This window comes from Harpia harpyja, chromosome 1 (assembly GCF_026419915.1).
Source record: "Harpia harpyja isolate bHarHar1 chromosome 1, bHarHar1 primary haplotype, whole genome shotgun sequence".
Classification (NCBI taxonomy): Eukaryota; Metazoa; Chordata; class Aves; order Accipitriformes; family Accipitridae; genus Harpia; species Harpia harpyja.
Window position 1 is genome coordinate 27,621,439 of NC_068940.1, and position 20,198 is coordinate 27,641,636.

Sequence of the window (20,198 nt, forward strand, 5' to 3'; positions counted from 1 at the left end):
ATGTTAAAGAGATGTGTTTGTAGTTATATTATTAGTTGTAGAAACTGATACGGCTGTAGAGATTGAACAAATACATGATAAAATGTGATCTTCTAGATTCAAAAAGTTAACAATTTAAAAACCAGAATGCATCATGGTGACTTTAGCAATACAGATTTTCTGCTAGATCACTCTGCGACTGTCCCATCAACATCATGGTGAAGTGGTAGGTAATGGAGAAGAGAGTTGGCCAGGTAAGAAAGGACGGAGCTGTATCCAAACTATGCTTTTGGGACTCTTCAGTAGCATGCAAGTCCCATCTTCTCTCTGGGGTGAAGCATGCTGAGGTAGAACATAGCAAGCACACCATGCTAGAAAGTTTGTTATTACTCTTTGATAAGCTGAGTATCATTCACATTTTATATCTGTCTTCTTGAGTTACGCATTTCCTAATGCTGCCACAAATTGCCAATTTTTTGCTTGGCCAGATGCGTAAAATATCAGCAAGTTTCTTGGTTCGTTTGGTGTTTTTTGTGTCCAGTCTCTTTTCCTTTTTGCCCCTTTGTAGGTCAAATTCTGCATTTCATTATTACACAAGGCTTCCCGTGGAAAGGCCTTGCATCCTCAGCATTTTCCTTCTGGGCTCTTTATTTTGAATTCCAACAATTCCATTCCAGAGACCCTTCTCATACCTGTAATGCTTGTATCTTGTTGCACCACTGCTATGTAAACTGACACTTTTCTGGTCTGACTTAATCATTTTTCAACACCACGCCTGCAGCCAAAGGGCAGCTTTTAGTTGGACTTTTATTTGTAAGACATTTTATTGTACTTGTGTTTTTCTTTGTGTCATTGTCAGAGGCCATTTACAAGGGTTTCATGTTTGGTTTTGGTTGGTTTGATTTTTTGGTTTTTTTGTTTGTTTGTTTGTTTTCTTTATGGCTATTTTCCTTGGTATTCCTTCTAGAGCTTTATGCTTGGACTGTTCTGGAAGTAGATTTAACAACATGTCTTTCTGTAGTGATATGCAAATGACATCAAAGCAGAGAGTTGGTAAATAAAGGAGAAGGAATTTAACTGCAGAGGGATTACAAAGAGCAGAAGGGGTGGAGCTTGTAGGAAATAAGAGCATACTTGGTACCACTGAGAGGCTGAGGAAAAAAAAAATGGGAAAGGAAAGGTAGTGTTTTAGCATTTTCTTTGTGTTTAAATGAATACCCTCTCCTGTTGATCAAAGAGGGTTTTGGCTGCCTCAGAAAAGAGAGGTACTAAGGTCTACAGTGACTGGAAATCTGCGGGCAGATGTGTCAATATGCCCTGATTTGTACTGGGGCTAATGCATTCCCTTACTCTGAGCTCCATCCTTCCTTAGTGCATAGTGGAAGGCGGCGTTCATGCAGTGGGACAGCTGGTTGCCTGTCTTGGGACACATCAAGCAGGAATGGGCTATTCCACAACCACTCGCAACTTCTTAGATATGACTTTCCTAGCTTTCTTATTTACTTACATGTGGTACGTGCCATGACTGCCACATGACCTACATGATGGGCACTGAGTGGTCCTGTCATCATCTGCTAAGACTCTGTGATGAAAAGGAGATGAGAAACCTGTACAAGTCCCAGTGCAAGCCTCAGCTGCCAGTGTGAAGATGCTTTTAAAGGATCCCGTGAAGGAGCGCTTGAGGATGTGTCATCTTTTAAAAGTGAACTGACCTCTTGGCTTCTTTTAGAAATGTTGCTGGAGTGATGGGAAGGGCAGGGCTACTCATAGTCATGCAGAGACCTTTCTTCCTGGTCTTTTAACCCAACCTTCTCCTCAGACATCAGTACACCCAGTGTAGCATGCCAAATTTTTGTATCCCTAAGCAAATGGGCAAAGGGGTTGGACTGGCTTGTCATGAGTGCATTGGTTGGCGGGTCTGCAGCTCCAGGTGAACTAAGGGAGTGGACTCATAAATGTGCCATCCTCCTTTGCTGAGGAGTGGATCTTGGATCTTGGGATACCTTATACCAAATTACGTTGCTGGTGCATGTTCATAGCCTGGGTTAGCCAGCACCCAGCTCAGGACTGAGACGGCTCTGTATAGCTCAGCAGAAGCAGGTGGTTGTGTTACCTCTCTGCAGGATATTGAGGGAAGGGGAGAAGGAAGCTGGGATCCCGTGGAGGGCGAGTGGAAGGGGACAAGATCTGTGTGTGGTAGGAGATGCAGCATGATCTAATGAGCACAGCTTCTCTCGGGCTTTACCCTTCCTATGTACAGCAGCTATGGTGGTCTTAAAAATGCAGCTGGTGGCCAGTTTCCCTTTGGGACAGGGAATGATTTGAGGGAGAAAATGGTGCCAATCATGAGTGAGTGCATGGATCTGGGTGTTGAGCCATGCTGTTGTCAGCTGATATTGGACTAAGCTTCGATACAACCGACTGCTAGGAAGATCTAGATTGCTTGGGAGCTAGGGTCTTTGCTTAGGGTGCAGTGTTGGAACAGGGATGTAGACTTGGTATGGGGCAAGATGAAGGGGCAGGCCAGCAAAGTGAATTGGAGGCTATACTGGTCTACCTGGGGGAATGCCTTTGCTTATTGCTATGGGCTGTTGTCTAAGTGGGCATGTGGTCCTCCCAGCAAAGTTTATGGCATTCAACTGTGGCACGTGTTGGTATTGTGGTTATTTGTTCATCCCGGGAAAGGAATCCCTGCCTGTGCCATATGTACATTTGGTTTTTTGAGGAATGCAATATGTGGGGTTATGAAGATGTACAGAAAGGAGTGCAAAAAGGGGTGCAGACCATACTGTATGGCTTTTGGGTATAAATCTTGGTGGTCTCAGGCAACACTAGCTAAGGATGTTCTCACTGCAAGTCATCTAACCTTGCCTGATGGTGTGCTGGAGAACTGGTGCAGTGGGAGGGGGGATTTTCATAGGCAATTGCTATGACACCAGTGAGTGTACTGTGTGGCATAAAATGTAAGGATGGTCAGGAAGTTTCCTGTTAAGCATCTGTGGGGGTACTAGAAAATTTGGATGCAAGCAAAACAGCCTAGGAAGGCTGAAACAGTGCCTTTATTTTTAGAAGAATCTAAGGGAAGGTGTAATCATTGTACATGTTTCTATTTATGAGCTCAAGGTGACTTTGACACATTTTGACTCTGAATTTCAGATTCTTCAAAAGGAGGAGTCTAAGATATGTTTCAATGTATGCAATCTGTGCATACATACTGTATGCTTATAAGATTCCAAAGTGATAAATGAAAAATGACGGTTACAAAGCTACAGAAGTCTAAAGTGATTTTGGTTATGATGGAGACATCAGTGACGCTTCATGTAATTTAGTGTTTGACTGATGGAAACTGTCAGCCACTGAGAAGCCATTGGGAAAGATGTCACCAAACAAACTGGATTTTCACAACATTGTTATTTTGTGAAATAACCTTATGGAATAGATTTTTCTCCTGAAAGCTCTTAAATGAAAATCATTTAAAAAAGCATCATCATTAACAATTAGATAAAACATGGAAATGTAAATTAAAATAACTTTTTAAGAGGATATTTCAGACTTGGAAAGAACAGAGTATATTTATTTTATTTTATTGAGACACAAATACACAGAGCAGCACAATATATGCTCTGAAGGAAACCCACAAGAAGCTTCTGTGTATTGGAACAAATATGTCAAGAGCCATTCCTCATTTAACGTTAGGTTATTTGACATCTCCTTATTCACTGTTTGACAGCTTCATTGGGTGCATGCCACCGGATAGTATATGATTTCTCTTGTGTCAAGTTTTACTACTTTTAAACAGACTTAAATGTAGAACTTAAATTTTTAACAATGATGTTGGAGGAAGAAAATACAACTATGATTTATTCTTTTTAGAAGGATCCTTTTTCTTTTTTCTTTTTTTTTTTCCTGTCATGCCGTATCTTAGGATCTAGGAAAAAATAAGCAAGTTTGTATTGACAGGAAGCGCAGGCATGTGCAGGGGTGTTCCTCATATGCATGAAACCTTTGTGAATACATGGGGGTTTAAGTATAAGCATTGTATTCATTTTGAACTTTGCCTTTTGTTTTTGAAGACTCTGATACATTGGATATTTTACCTGTAGAATGGTCTCTGAAAATCTTTACGCCTTCAATTATTTTTAATTTTGCCTGGTTTATTTTAGGAAAGGATTTACTAACTTGATCTTTCACAGAAGGTGTAAAATATCTGTATCTGGATTCAGGATTTAGTGAAAAACTAACAAAAGGTAGATGAACGTTCAGAAAGATCTAACAGAAGCCATGATTTTCCCTTCAGACTTCTTATTCCAGGAGTCTGATAGTTTTGTCAGGGTTTCCTATGTTTGTGATGGACATCTTCAAAAGACAGCATGGTTAGCCACATAGTTAATGTTCCTAATTAAAAAGAGGCATGTTTGTATGATGCCTCTGAATTATCTGTATATTAATGCAACTGAATGTGGCACAGAAGGGAGTTCTGTGATTTTTCTGTTGCAGTTCTCAATTGAATCAGAGATCTAAAGGGAAAATCTAGTATGAAAGATTGTCATGTGGATTGGTGGGTCCCCTTTGGGCACTATTGCCTATAATCATGGGTGTTAATCATGGGGTTAGAAGGATCACTAAACAGTGCTTTCATTTGTGTATTAAATCTTTGTAGGTGTGTGGGAAAACTTCTGCGGATGTATAAAAAAATCTAAATCGTCCTCTTTGCAGTGGTAATGTTAAAGAGCAAGGAAAGTGACATAGCAGCTGACTTACGCTAGGCATTTTGTATAATCATCGCAGAGACATTGGATGGTTCAGTCCACTTAAGCGTTCTCTGTAGGACACTCTCTCTGTTGCTTATCCAAGAACTGAATGAGGAATCCAGAATCTTGGTGAGACGAGTGGGTGTTTAGAGTGCTTACCTTGATAGAAAAGCTACATATAAATAAATAGGTGGGGAGAAGAAGTGTTCCATAGCGGTGATGTGGGATGGGAGCTCTGAGCTGCCTCACCTCTCCCTTTCTTTCATATCAGTCTACTAAACCTTGCTGTCACTTAAGCTGTTGCTGTAAAGAGAGACTATGTTGGTTATTCATGGGAAGAAACAAATTAAAAGCTGGTAATCGGCTAGGAGTTGAGAGGAGGTGGGAATGCATTTGCAAGTGGGGGCGTGGGGCTGAGTGGATTTGACATACAGAAGTGTATTCTCCTCCACTGTATTTCAGTTGTCAAAGCCGTGACCACCATGCATTTGCTGAAATGTGTTCGATAACCACTGCCCTTTAAAACTGTACCAAAGAACTGCAGGACTGAACCCACCACGAGAAGGGTAAGCTTGCCTGTATTATTTAACTGAAGCAGGCTGTCACAGTAGTCATTTCATGACACTTTGGAGCTCACCCAGCAGTTCTTTTAAGTCGTAACTACCTAAATATAATCTTTATTTTGGAAGTTTGCCTAGTATTAATGTGCAGAATATCCGCTAATAGTTTTGTTTTAGCAGTACAATTTTGTCCTTTAGATTGGCGATTCGCATTTAAAAATGCATTCTATTAAGTCCTTATGAAAGCTAAATCCCAAGTACTATCAAGTACTTTTGTACAGTGACATACAAAATGGTAGAGAACTGTTTTCAGTTGAAAATAATTTTTTTAAAAACCCAGCTATTTGAAGTTGCTGTGTTACTGTCTTCCTTCTGGTTTCTCTTACATCCATGTACAAATTTTGGCATGTTTTCCTGTACAGTTTACAAATATAAAAAAGCATGTCCAGATGGCTACAGCAATAATCTGTGATGTGATGATCTGCTCTCTTAATTATTCAACACGTACGACTCCAATCTCTGTGTTGCTTCTTCCCAATTTATATAGAATGCGACGGCTAAGCTTGCATTACTTTCGTATTACCTCTCTTTTTACCTGCTTCCATTAACCTTGCCTTCACTCAAACCCACTTTTTATACATCTTCAAGATCTTACACAAATTTTTCATCCAACGCTAACCTTCACCTTCTTCATTCTCCCCTCAGCTGATAAAACTTCTCTCTTCTCAACTATATTTTTTCTGATGGTTATCTCAGTGCATTGTCTTCTGCTGCTCTGTTGCACAGATCTCCTCCCAAACCTGAACTGCCGCCATTCGTTCAATCAAGTTATGTTTTAAAGCCTGCTTTTCTTTTTAATTTTTAATAAATATAGTTCCCAGTACAAGACAGTTTATAATAATGTGAAAGGAAAAGAAAAAGATGACAAAGCATCCTAAGCTAGAGCATCTCCTCCTATTCTGCATCATACCTGAATTTGGGTAGAGGTCACAGTAGAAGGCAAGACATGTGGACAGCTTTCAAAGCATGAGCTTTTGTAATTTAAGAGTACTTTTTGTTTTATATATAGTGAAGTTTCAGCACATTGTTAATACAAATCAATAGTCACAGCTTTACTTGTAGTTGTAACTCTGGTCCTGCATAGATTCCTAATTCCCAGTGCCGAAATTTCAAAATTCACTTCTTCTTTGAGCCCCTTATTATACAAGGAGCACAGATCCTTTTTTAGCAGATTACAAAAAGTGGGTTAACAGTAAAGCTAGGGAAGAGCGGAGTTTGAAGACTGTTCAAGAAATGTCATCGTTGCAGTAGTTCCCGTCTAGAGTGAAACATTCTTTTTGCCCTTCTAAAAAAATATGTAATTAGTTATGGGAAATCAACATAATTATGTAGCTTAAAACAAAGGAAAAAACAAATGCAGTCTCAGTTTATGGCATTGCTAACAAATATGATGAAAATAAGTGTTAAAAATATTTTACATGTTTGGTCATTGCTTTTCTTATTAATCCCTGTTCAATGAGGTGGACTAGCATGCTTTTATTATATTCAGGTTTAATGGGTAAGTACGATTTTTCACAAATAATTTTCATTTACTGAGGTGTGGAAATATGTAGTATAGCATCTTCATTCAGGGGCAGCATTACTAGGTCTCTGAAAGTACATGTTGCTTTAAAAATTGTTGTCCACAGCTTTATATATTATATTTCATCTTTCAAGAGTGTGCCAGGGATATCTGGTAAGGGCCACTAGCAGCATTGCTGGATAAATTGAAAGAAACTTCTGAAATGTAATTTATGTCATGTTTTGTGACAGTTTGTAAGGAAGTCCAGTTAATGACTACATGATTCTGTTGAAATTGAGGTCTTTGCTGACTGAGCTATAACCAGGAGACAGATCTCTTTCCAAACCGTAGGGCTTCCTACTAGATGGGTGAGGGAATATTAAAGAAAAAATGCTGTGGACTGGCTATTCTGGATGCTGTTTCTCTTTGTGGTCGCAACCCATGTACTGTAGTACATGCTTTGTAAAAAGCTGTGCAATGGATTTTTCTTGTCTTGTGGTCAGATACCACAATATGTTCACTTTTCACGAGGCTTGATGAATAACTCATAAATACAGACTCGTATGTGCTGTATGGCAATACAAGTGAATAAAATACAGCCTACGAATGTTGTGCAGTGCAGAGCTCAGACCTTTGCGGAACATGGGAATGAACGGCTGTGCTCGGTCGGAGGTGCATCCAGCCCAGCGTCCGGTCTCTGTCAGGAGCAAACAGCTCATGTCTCGGGAAAGAGGGTAAGACCCCAGCAAGCAGCTAGTGGGACTTTTCCTGAATATCATTGCAGTATAAGGCTCAGGGAGCTCCTGAATTTCACACTGCAAAATGGGAGTGTCTAGGTATTTCATAATCATCAGTGGATCTTTTTTTCTAAGGATCTACCCAATCCCACTGTGAAGATATGTCATTTTTAAAATCAACAGAATCCTGTGGTAAGGACTGTCTACTGATCCGCTGTTACTTACAACACCTGAAAGTATATTTTTACTACAGAACAGCTTGTGTTTTATGCCATGTTGATAGTGTTGACCATCTTTTGGGCCCTAAGAAAATGTGTTTGCTTTGCCAATAATAGTACCAGCTGGAAAAGGAGCAGGGTGAGTGTCGTATGGAGAGAAAGGAGAAGACGAAATGCAGGGATGTGTGTAGATCCCGGAATTGCTACAGTTCTTCCCTCTCCATTTCATTTTCCTGCACTAGCTGACACTTCTGCCCTCTCCTGGCTCGCTTTCTCTCACTTCATGCCTTTCCTTTGGCTGTTAAGCTTCCTCTGGTTTTCCTTCCAACTTTCCTCACTTTTCAGACCTTTATTTGCAAACAATGATTACCATTTTGTCTTTCCATAAAGTTATTTTGTAAAGAAAAAACTGTGCTGGCTTTGTAGTCTCTCTGAGGAATAGAATTCCTCTTTCCACCACCTCAGAACGACTTCTGGTGGCCAGGCTGAGGGTCACAGTTCAGTGGATGCCCCAAGCAGTGCATGGGGGAAGGTGCTCTGGATGACTGGAGCAGGAGACTAGCTGTGAGGGGAACGAAATGAAACTAGAGGTGGGAATCTGGGGCTTGGGAGCATACCAAAAAAGCCAAGGAGCTAAGGGATAGCTAAGAGAAAAAGCACTTGAAAAAAAAGAGCTGAGATTTTGCTGGCACTTGGGCCGAGGCTGCGTGGATTTGACTACCTTTATTCTTACCTCTAAGCTGGTTGTGGTGCTCCGCTGTGTGGACCTGCTGGGTTGGCTGGTGCTTGCTCGAGGAAGCTGTGGTCCACTGGTGCTGTGCCCCACTGATGAGGCAGACGTGCCCATGACGTAATAAATGAGATCTGAGGCGTTATTACAAACTTCTAGCTTCACTCAGGCCGCTGTTCTTGAAGCAGTGCTTCCTTTGCAGAAATCACAAGTATCACAGCTCTTTGAGCAGCGCTGGAGAACTAGCTTTGATGACAGATTCTTCTTTTATGAGTTGTCACCATCAGCTACAGATATTAACAGACTTTTGGCAGAATGTCACTATGAATTTAAGCATTGATGTTTGACTGCGTTAGTCAATGACAGCTGATGGGTGACTGCCTCTTGCAGATCTTAAAATTCATGCCACTGCGGAAATGAATGGCAATATTAAAAAAAAAAGTTGAAGGAACGCAGTAATCAGTTTGTTAATTGAAGCTGACTCACTTTATGAGAATACAAATTACAACATGCTACTCTGCCACATAGCAAATAGTCTGGACTGCTGGGTCCAGTGCTGAGATACGATAGTGTATGGCTGGATTATTTCACTGAAGAAGCTCTATAGCCTCCAGCCTCATCTTGATGTTTAATGAGGTGATCTTTGAGCTATTGCTCTAATCTAATTGTGTATCTGAGTGATATACAAATTGTTTTTCTAAAGCTTATACTGAGTAAGGGATGTATTTCAAAGTAATTATATTATAAAGAGGTATAGCTTTTATTTGTGCATTTGGCAGGGGAACAGGATTAATCACTATAGCAAAAACAACTCGTTGGTTTTTTTGGAGACAATATTTAAATGCATTTTGGTATTTATTCACCTTGTGTCTATATATTATTAGGAGAAGTATGACTAAAAAAAAATCACAGTTCATTTGTAAAAAAAAGTGAAATGTGAATGTCTTTTGACACACAACATTCACATTTTTCACTGGGGGAAGAGGGGAGCACTGTTATTTTAGACTGATGCAGCCCTTCTGATGCTCTCCCCCACCATCCCTTTTTCCTTCTGGGCTCCAGGGCTTGTCACTAGTGGTATTGCCAGGACTGGGAATTGAGAGCATACACATTGCCTGAGAATTTAGCTAGATTTTTTGGTAGCTGTGATGAGAGGGCCTTTTTTACGTATTTCTTTCTCTAGCAATCTTCCTCTCAAGTGATTTGTAAAAATTTGAGGAGTTTGGCTTTAAGAAATCAAGAGCCATTACAGAAAAAGGCACTGAGCTACATTGTAGGGGTGTTCATGTATTCCAGTTTTATGACCATATGACTGCCGATACCCTTTTTTCCCTGATTTGGCTGTGTGCTTACTAGCAATACACAACAGTGTGGGCTTTTTTTGCTAAAGAGGAAACAACAATTCTCCCTGTCTGCTCATCACTTGCAACAGCAAGCAAATGTTCTATTCTTTTAATAAATTGTAAAAAGTTGACATTAGCAGTACAGTAGACAAACTAGGTATTTTTAATAAAATTGACATGACCAAACATGAAATAATTGTTGCTAGCTATTTTAAAGTGTGTGCAGTAGCAATATGGGACAACATCTTTCTTTAGACTCATAATTCTGTTCTAATGAACCCACACAATGTATAGTCTGTTTCATTAGACAAGTACTTTTCTTTAGGTTCATGCTTGTGCACAAAGGTGTGTGTTATCTGGAGTAATTAGTCAGCATGAGTAAATTTTTATCAAACTTTTACTGTTTTGCAAACCAAGAGGTTGAGCAAAGCACCCTGGGGAAGTGGAACGAGTCTCCCACAGCAAGTTACATGAGCAGCATCTACGAGAGTAGACACTGGTGTGCATGTAAAGAAACCGCAGACGTGCTTGTACCCAGAACCAGTCCTGAAACTGGCATCTTTTAACCACGCCAAACTCTGTTCTTTGTATACTCACATTGACATGTTTACTTCATCATTCACTGAAAGTGCTGTTAAACTGACACTTACAGAATCAACAGATAATTATTTGAAAGCATCCTTGCTGGTGGACAGCTGCAGTTAGTGTGGCAACTCTTTTTTATACAGCAGCTTATTTTAATCAAACAAAAGAAAATGTAGTTTATAATTCAGATGTAAATTGTACTTCCAACATGGTGTATTTTAACAGATCTAGAAATATTGACATCCTGATTATTTCATTTTAAATATATGACTTCAGTTCCTGGAGGGAATAGTCTCTAAATGTATCTGCTTGGACCTAGCAGTAGCAGTTACATGCCTTGCATGCTTGGCTGTGTTCACACTTTTTCTCTTTAGCAATAGGTATCTTTTGTTGGCTCAGCTAAAATAGAAAATTGTGAATTGCCTTTTTTTTTTTTCTTCCCCTCATCAAATAATGTTGATGGAGGAACTAAATACTATGTTTGTAAAAAATACTACCTTTACCTAACGGGCCTCATTCATCTTTATATTTCTTCTAGGCAATCTAGATCAAAAAAAAGTGAATGAGGGAGAAAATAAGCACACAAGACCCTTTACATATAGAGATAAAACAATATATTGAAATATATTGCATTTTATAATTCTGCTTTTTTTTTTTCTTTTTGCATCCTCAGATTGTTTTACAGACCTGTAAAATGCAATTTATCAGAAGCCTGATTAAAGATCTGTACTAGAAAAACTATAGAAATAATACAGGTCAATGTGCTGGTTTCCAAATATATAGCAATAGTTAAAAAGACAGTCAGTGTCACTATTATGGATATGCTTTGAAAAGTTTTGATTTGACCATTATATTTCATTGTTGAGAGAAATCTGCATATGGAAATCATGAAGAAATCAAGGAAACTAGCCTAAACTTTTCACGTTTAGGGTTCTCTTTTGTGTCTTACTCTCCAGGCTAACTATCACTTCTTGGCACAACAGTTGCACTTTCAGTAAGGAGAAGGGCCTGTTTCAGGAAAGACTCCTTTGCCCTCTTGAAAAAGCTCTGGCTCCCAGTTGCAGCAGGACTTTCAGAGCTGCGTGGGTTTGGAGTTCAGGCGCTGCCTCCACGGGCTCCCGCTTACGGCGGGACCTCAGGCAGATGGAAGTGCCGTGGCGGTCCTTTCTCCGGGATGCGCAGGAGGGAGCAGTCTGACCCCTGCAAATTCTGTGGAAAAGGCTTTGGATTTGAAGGCTTTTCTAAGGTGTCTGGTCATCTGTTCATGCTGTGGGTACATGTTGAAGGTGTGGGTTTTGTTTGTGGGGTTTTTTTGGTTTTTGGGGGGGGTGGGTGTGGAAGTTTTTTGGTTCTTGGGGGGGTGGTTTTTTGTTTGTGTGTTTTGGTTTTTTGTTTGGTTGGGGGTTTTTGGTTTGGTTTTTTTTGTTTGTTTGATTTTTTGGGTGGTTTTGTTTGTTTGTTTTTAATTTTTTTTTTTTTTTACTCTGGCAGTGCATTTTTTTTTTACTCTAGCAAGGTGCAGTCTCCAGACTCCTTTTTCTTTCTCTTTCTGTACATACCATAGTGTAATAAATTGGATAGTGAGTTCCTGTTCCTCCCAGTTGCTCAGCTGACTTCAAGCTTGTCCTTTTCTCATGAGAGGACTTGTGATGAGGTTTCAGTCTGCTACCTTGGATTACTGTTCTCTTGTCTGGTTAGGATCTCTGAAGGCTCTCCTCTGAGCAGTTGCAAGTAAGCTCCTACTTCAGTTCCCCACAATGTATTTAGTACATTTAAATTAATACATCTAAAATAATTAATGCACTTAAATTAATAAAATAGCACAACACATTTAAACAGGTAGAGGTTGACGTAGACAGAAACTTAAACCCTTACTGTTTTTCTCTGAGATGTGTTATCAGAAGTGCATTCACATCCATCTTTGTCTCTCCTTCAAAGTTTAACCTTGTCTTTGGATATTCAGATTGAGAGAAAGGAGTGTTTCCTGCCTCCATTTTTACCATGCGAGATGCATGCAGTGAGAGACGTTCAACTAGGTAGGAAAAAAATTCTTTGGCCCCCAAATTCTCCCACAGCATGACTATATATGTAAACAACTATGTCAGAGACCAACTATGGCATGTAAGTATCCTGTCTTTCCAGAAGATGCTGTTTGTATTTAGAGGCTGAGGAAAAGGTATTGTGGTGAAGGAATCTTTGCTTCTGTTACTGAGTTCTGCACACAGGGGATAAATGGGGAAAAATCCCCTCGATACCTGCAGGATACAAGACATGAGACTTGTCAACATTTACATCTTAGTCCTTATTAATACCAGGATGAGTCCCATGAAAGTCAGTATCCTTTTTGTAATGGGAACCACAGCATCCATAAATATGTACAGATTTAATATCTGGATGAAGAGTACTGGTCCTTTTCTTTCTGGAGAAACAGGATTCTCTTTTCGTTGTGTCCTGGGTAGAGCTGTTTTTTGAAACTTGGTTAGGATATAGGAGCCTGGTTACATAAAGACCATGGGGTTTCATTTACAGCCAGGGAGATGGAGAAGGCTGAGCTTCCAGTACAAATGTTTCATTTTATTCTTGTTTAATTTCTGTCCATTATATTCTCACATTTATGGGTATTTTTGAGACTTTACAACTTAAGAGAAATAAAGTTTGTGTTTCTTTAACATGAAAGTAGCATATTCCTAGGTGTTGGAATACCTGCTGCTGTACCGTGTGCAAGAAAAACAGCTTTTGAGAGTCTGTGATGTGGTATCTGTCCTTCATTTTGCTTCCTAAAGACATATACATAATCTTACTGAAACCCGAATTAGAACTAGCTCTTAGTAATGTACTTGTATAAACTGTAAGTTACTAGTATCCATTAGTTATGATATAACCCACATAAACTGGTTGAATTTAGATAAGAATAGTGCATAACGCTCGAAATGTCACCCTTGCAGAAAATGAACCATCAAAACATTGGAACAGGCGCTTTATGCCCCTATATACATGAGTGCGCAGTATTTCTGAGCAGATACTGCCTGCTGTGAGCCACAAGCAATTTATAGGGACAGATTCATATTGGTACATGACACCATAAGATATACTACTTAGATAGGTATATGAATCTAACTGCCTAGAAGCTTTGCCGCTGCCTTTTTTTTTTCTGAAACAAGCGAATTTATCAGAGTAGCTAAAATTGACTATTAAATTTATGTGCTGCTCAGATGTATTATGTCTTTTATCTATTTATTTTAGTTTAAATTAATGAGGATTAGATGTGTCCAGGTCTTACCCAGAAGGCTTCTAAAGGCAGCAAAATAAAGTGGTAAGAGAGGAGCAGTTCATCTTATGATGGCTTGTGCTACAGTAACGTTAGGGGTTAGGGAGCAATGTTTACTACCCATTCTGCTTTCTGAGTGTAGCTTTTAAAACATACTGGTCTTACTGTGGAGTATCTTTTAATTAACAGCCCTTTTTTTCATGTGTTTAGGATGTTTGTTTTACACAGATAGAAAGTTTCCGCCTTATTAAACAGCACACTGCAGTTCAGTCAGATCAAATGTATTAGAAGTCAATATTGCTGATTATTTTTTCTGGAATTGCTCCGTTAATTAGCAGAATGACATTTCTGCCATTATGGAGTTGTCTCAAATCTCCAGTCTTTCCCTCCTAAAAGGCAGTGATGTCTCATAACTGTGTGCTATCAGCAAGCAAGCTTGTGGGACTCACTAAAGCTGTTAGTGGCAAAAGTTTTTGGGTTGCAGCATTGGGTGGTTACTGCTTGGAATGTTTGTTATGATAAAGCTAAAGGAGTTGGGTTGGACCTAAAATTATATTGACACTGTGAATATTCTGTTACTTATTTTATAAGTATCTGGTTATTGGATGTTTCAAAAAATCAGGGAGTTAAAACTTCAACTTTATTCTAGTACTGAACGAAAACCATTACATTGTTGATTGGTGTCTAGATTTTAGTAGAAAGGGGTCTTCAGCATTAGAATCTGCAATACACAACCTTGTCATCAGTCTTGGCAAACGGGTAGGGATTAAGCTGGTGTCAGAGCTAGTGACCCTCCCTCCTGTAAAGCAAAAGTACGTTGTCAGAGCATTGAGGTGAATCTTGTCCTACCGCTGTCCCTGCTGTGCTATACATACTCTACAGATAGGCAAAAAAAATACATGCTCTAGGGCTGTTGTTTTGTCAAAACAGTCAGTAACGTGAAGGAGCAGTTCCTTTCCTACCTATACTTGCAAGGAATCAAAGCATTCTTTGCTTTGTGAGGAAGGCAGAGTGAGGGGCAGTGGAGCCAAGTGAATGTGGAACATAGATTTAGATACATTTGCTGTATCTAAAAAAAAAAAAAAACCCAACAAAAAGTTGCAGAATGTTATTTTTCCCGCACATATTAAAAATGAAACTTTAAAGTAGAAGAGTGGGGGACTGAATAACAGTTTTTGAATCCTGCTGGGTGATAAAAGACATCAGTATTAGTAAATTGTGTAATTGCTGATAAGTTTATGAAGTAATTAGAGGAGCAGTTGATAGTATACTTTTGAGGAGTCAAATACTACACAGACAGAAAGCAATGTTGTTTTGTTTTGTTTTAAACATCAAGAATGGCTTAATTTTTTTTCTGTGGTTTGCTCTTCTGCTTGAATAAATTTCTTTGAACTCTCCAGGTGCTTTTCCCACATGAGTGCAAGAAGAGTAGCCAGCTAAAAGAAGTGAGTGCTGTGGAGGACAGCATGACCACCATGAAAGGAAGCTGCCTCGTTGCACTGCTTTTGGCAGGACTTGGGGCTTTAGGAATACTGGAGCCGACAATAACAGAAGATACCCACTGCCACAGAGCTGAGCACCCAGTTATTGCATACAAAGGTAAGGGATAAGTGCAAAAATCTTTTCCAGAAGTAGGCCAATGATTGTGTAATCTCTTCATGGAAACCTCTGGTTTAAATGTATAAGGATATGGAGAAAAAAAAAAAAAAGTGCATTCAGTGCTGTTATATAGTAACCTGGACTGTATTCCATACACGTTAAATACAACTAGGCTTGAAAAGTTCGTTCACAATTTGGTGCTGAATGTGTGATTTAAAGGCGGGTGTTTCATTTTCCTCTGTGATTAAAACCAGCTTGTACTGTTGCATGGGGTTGCTCCTTTCCAGGTGCAGGACTCTGCATGTGTACACTTAATTTCATGAGGTTGCTCTTGGCCCATTCCTCCAGCCCATCTAGGTCCCTGTAGACTGCAGCCTTGCCCTCAAGCTTATCAACTGTTTCTCTGAATTTGGTGTTATCTGCAAACTTTACAGACTGCACTCTGTTGCTGCCCCCTGGTCATTGATTAAGGTGTTAAACAGGACAGGTCCCAGGATCAGCCCTTGTGATATTCTGCTTGTTACAGGCCTTATGGTGGAGTAAGGTCCATTAAACATTTACGCTCTGGGCTTGATCATCCAGCCAGCTTTTTACCCATATGGTTGCCCACCTGAAGAGACAGACTGTAGCATCCTAACTTGCAATGAGGCAGTGTTGAAAGCCTTGAGATAAATGACGTCCCCTGCTCTCCTCTCATCATTAAAACTAGTCATTTTAGTATAAAAGGCAATTGGGTTGGTCAGGAATGATTTACCCTTGGCAAATCCATGCTGACTGTTCTTAGTCACCTTCTTCTCAATATGTCCAGAAAAGCGCATTCCAAGAGTACTAACTCCATAACTTTCCCAGGAACTGAAGCGAGATTGACTGGCCTGTATTTCCCACCTTTGTTTTCCTGCAGTTACTGAGCACCTTCCTTCATCTCTGTGACTTCTCAGAGATGAAGAGTGGCTGGTTATCTCGGTGTCCATGGATGCAGCTTGTCTGATCCCATGGATTTATATAGGTTGAGATCTTGCAAGTCATCCCTGACTCAGGCTGCATCTACTGCTGGTAGTTCTTGAACCCCTTTGCAAAACACCAGATGCCTTTGAGACCTTAAACAAAGGAGGTATTGAGTCCCCCAGCGTCATCTGTGTCTTCTGGCACTAGAACGCCTGCCCAATTCAGCAACAGGCTTATTTTCCCTGTTTGACCTTTCATTACTATCGTAGAAGCAGAAGCTGCTCTTGTTGCCCTTGAGATTCCATGCAAGTCTTAACTCCCATTGAACTTTGTTTAACGTGACACATGTGGTGTTTCTAAAGTCCTCCTTGGTCACCTTGTCCCTGCTCACATCTCATGCATACAGCCTTTTTGCATTGGAGCTCCACCATGAGTTCCTTGCTTCACCAAGCCAGTCTCTTCATACATGTGGTTGTCGTCTTGTGTATTGGGATGGACTGCTGAGGAACAGTTGGAACAAAGTGAAGAACACTTGGAGGATGTTGTCTGCAAAAACCTGAGGCATTTAATAACTTATCTGATTTTTTTTATTTATTTGAATTGAGATTTTTCCATTAGTGTCACAACTTAGAACGAGTTTCAGATAGTTTGTAGCTATGGGGATATAGGGATTAAGATGTATTATATTACATGTTGCATTCCTCCTGTTATTCTAAGAAAGCACATGTGTAATTTTTTTGTTCCAATGAATTAGGATTTATTGAATTTTAATTGAAAAAAGATTTGTTTCTGTTCTTTTCATAAAGTTAGAGTAAATAATGTTGTGTTTTCTACAGAAAGTATTTTTGTTCTGGCATTTTAATGGTTTAATAAGAGTAATGGCACCAGCTGTCCCTTTCTCCAGTACATTGGAGAATGAACTAAAGTGGTTACATTCTGTACCTGGGAACAGCAAACCATCAGTCTGCTGTGAAGGAAGGACCTTTATCTCTCATTTATTGAAGGACTAAATAGTATGATTTATTCTGATGAAATATCTGGTTTTCTTAGCATTTATGTTGTGTGTGTAGTTTAATTAAAAATGTTATTTTTATTATAACATGCATACACAATGTCATAAATTAAAGTAACACAATTAAAATTCTGGCACTTAACTGCTTAATTTCACAAACTAAGGGATCGTTGCATGTACTTTTTTTTTTTTCTTGGTACATGCAACTGTAAAAGCAAATAATTGAGACTCATTACCAGAGCCATGTGCCAAATGTTTATTTAAAATGTGTTGTTGGCTGAATCATATTCATAAACCATTTAAGAGAGTAGCTTGAACTTAGCCTCATCCTGGCTTTTAGACCTTTATTGTTCTCTGTCATATTTACTTTCTAGTGATGTCCTTCCAGTTCTAAGTTACTGTGCTAAGGCTTTTTGGGGACAGAGACCTCCTCTGTCATCTTGTTTCAGTTGCATCTTTTGATGTAGCCAGAGGTAGTGTCACAGTTAGAGTTTACTGAACAAAACCAATTCCTTTTTGCTGTAAATATATGTGGGAAATACAATTATATAGAAGCAATAATTGTCAGACTGTTAATATGAGATTTAGTAAGATTTTCAATGCGAGACTCTCTCTTGACCTTTGTGGTAAAAATATCATTAATCTGTACGTATCCATGACATACCTTATCTTTTATGAACTGATGTATCTTGAAAAAGTTTTCCTTCACTTAAAAATATTCTGACAAGCTGTTTTTCATACTCACCACAATAATCTGTCAGGAATCATCAGTAAATCTTAGAAAGTACATGTAGAAACATATTTGCAATGCAGTATACATTACGTGATAGCTAGGTAACATAACCGCTGTGGGCACAGTGGTTGACTTGTAGTTGCAGGACTGCTAGTTCAGGGAAAACAGAAGATGCAAGACCAAAGGAAAAGATGACTGAGAGGTTTGTCTTTGAACCTGTATGTTAGGAATGGACTACTTGGGGTACCAAAGTATAAAAAGAGAGATGTGCGTGAGAAGAGCTACTCTGTGAATGAATCCTGCAGTAGGAGTTGGCAGGATTCAACCAGGCCTCCTCCCAATTTCTGTATTCTTCCTGTGGCATTTACTGACTTTGTGAATGCCTATAGGAAAATGCCCTCTGTATCTATTGACATTACTAGTGCTGCTAGACCAACACAGAATCCTGAAATCAATTCTTAACAGCTACGAAACCTTTAATTTGAATGCTGCATTAATACCCTATTCTGTAAAGTCATCTCGTAGTAATATTAGATCCACCAGAGCTAAATGCTTTGTGGGATGCTGAACATCAACCAAGGCTGAGTGGTACTAAGTGGTAGGTACATTAAAGCTTGTAAACTCAGTACTAACTTTACAGAAATATCAACTCTTTTGTTCTATTTAAAACTGACTAAAGTTTTTTTTTTGTGTAGTTTCTGGTATGCCGAAATAGGAACATACTTATTTGATTTGTCTTCCTTTGAGAAGCATGGTAGATGGAGTATAAATTATTAAATAAAACTAATGGAGTGAGAGTCTGGTGTGGCATATGGATGAACACCTGCAAAAAACTAATAATGAGAAAAAGTAGTCCCCAGGAGTTGTCATGGTAAAATATGGAAAGGGAGTGTATCTCCTGAAAGAGCTTACTTTCTTTCCCACTGCCCATCAAGAACTGCTCACTTAGGTGATGATCCTGTCAAGCTCCCTTTTATAGAGAGGCACGTACTGTTTCTATCACTGATTTTCCCAGCTAAACAGTTTTAGCTGAAAGACCATGGTATATCTCCTGATATCAAACAGCAAGAATTTCATCCACCAGTTGAGAACCTTTACTCAAGTACTTCGTTTGCTTGTGGAGGAGGAAAGAGAAGTTGCAGAAGCAGGGGAGATGCATGCACTTTCCAAGGATTTTTTGACATGATCTAAAAATCTCTTTCATTTTATGTCTCTCATACACAGTACTAATAATCACGTTGTAATTTGTTTATCTGCATAATTAATGTTAGGAATGCATAACACACCTTTTCTCTCTCCCAGAAACTATAATAAATAAGAAAGTTTACGTAGATCTGAAAATCTGTTGTCATAGGTCTTCCCCAGACTAGAATAAGGCACTTTGTGCCATCCTTGGAAGCTGGAAGTTTCCTTTTCTTATTATTTAAAGTTGGTAGGATTTATCACAGAGATCAGATTTATATAAAAGCTGACTTCTAAGTATGAGATGGATTGCTAGGATCAGCCTGGTAGCATGCAGTTCAGTGTTTTATGTGGTGGAATTAACTGTGATGATGCATAGTCCCTCTTTTAAGTTCCTTTCTTTCCAAGGAGGAGTCTGCCTCTAGATGTGCAAAGGTGGGCCAGTCTGTTGAAATTCAGGCTTTAAAAAAAAAAAAAAAAGTTTAAAAAAAATAAATTTGCCTGCATATGTTACATGCATGTACTGAGGATTCATCAGCTATGCTACCGTAAGTCCAACAGAGGCGTTAGAGTCAAGAGGTTATAAATTGTGTGCAACTTACAGAATTGGGTGCAAGGAAGCAAAGTGCAGGTGACAGAATTGACACACAGAGACTCATAGTGTGAGATTATTGGTCTTAGCATATGTTTCCATATGTTTACAATGTGTAAATAAGTATGTATATTCTTGAAATAAGAGTTAAGAAAGAAAAAGGGCTGAAATAAGCTGGTCATTAAAGATAGAGCCTTACAATTTTCCTTTTTATTAAATTTTATTTTATCTGGGTATACTTTCACGTGCATGTAGGTATGAAGTGTTAGCTCTGTAAAGTGTATTAGGGTTTACTGATGGTCAATTTCTTGGAAAACATACTCTCTTGCTATAGTAGAGACATATGTTTAACCTAAACAGTTAGAAAAGGCTGTGGAAACCAAACTTCCTCTGGGTAGGAACA

General features: G+C 39.1%; 1 protein-coding gene across 1 annotated transcript in view; it reads left to right on the forward strand.

Moving 5' to 3' along the window:
* SEMA5A (semaphorin 5A) overlaps positions 1 to 20,198 on the forward strand; it is a 345,161-nt gene that overhangs the window by 92,120 nt on the left and 232,843 nt on the right. The window contains exon 3 of the mRNA XM_052781946.1: positions 15,133 to 15,331. Within this exon, the coding sequence (XP_052637906.1) occupies positions 15,199 to 15,331 (133 nt within the window). The 5' untranslated portion in view covers positions 15,133 to 15,198. The remainder of the gene's footprint in view (positions 1 to 15,132; positions 15,332 to 20,198) is intronic.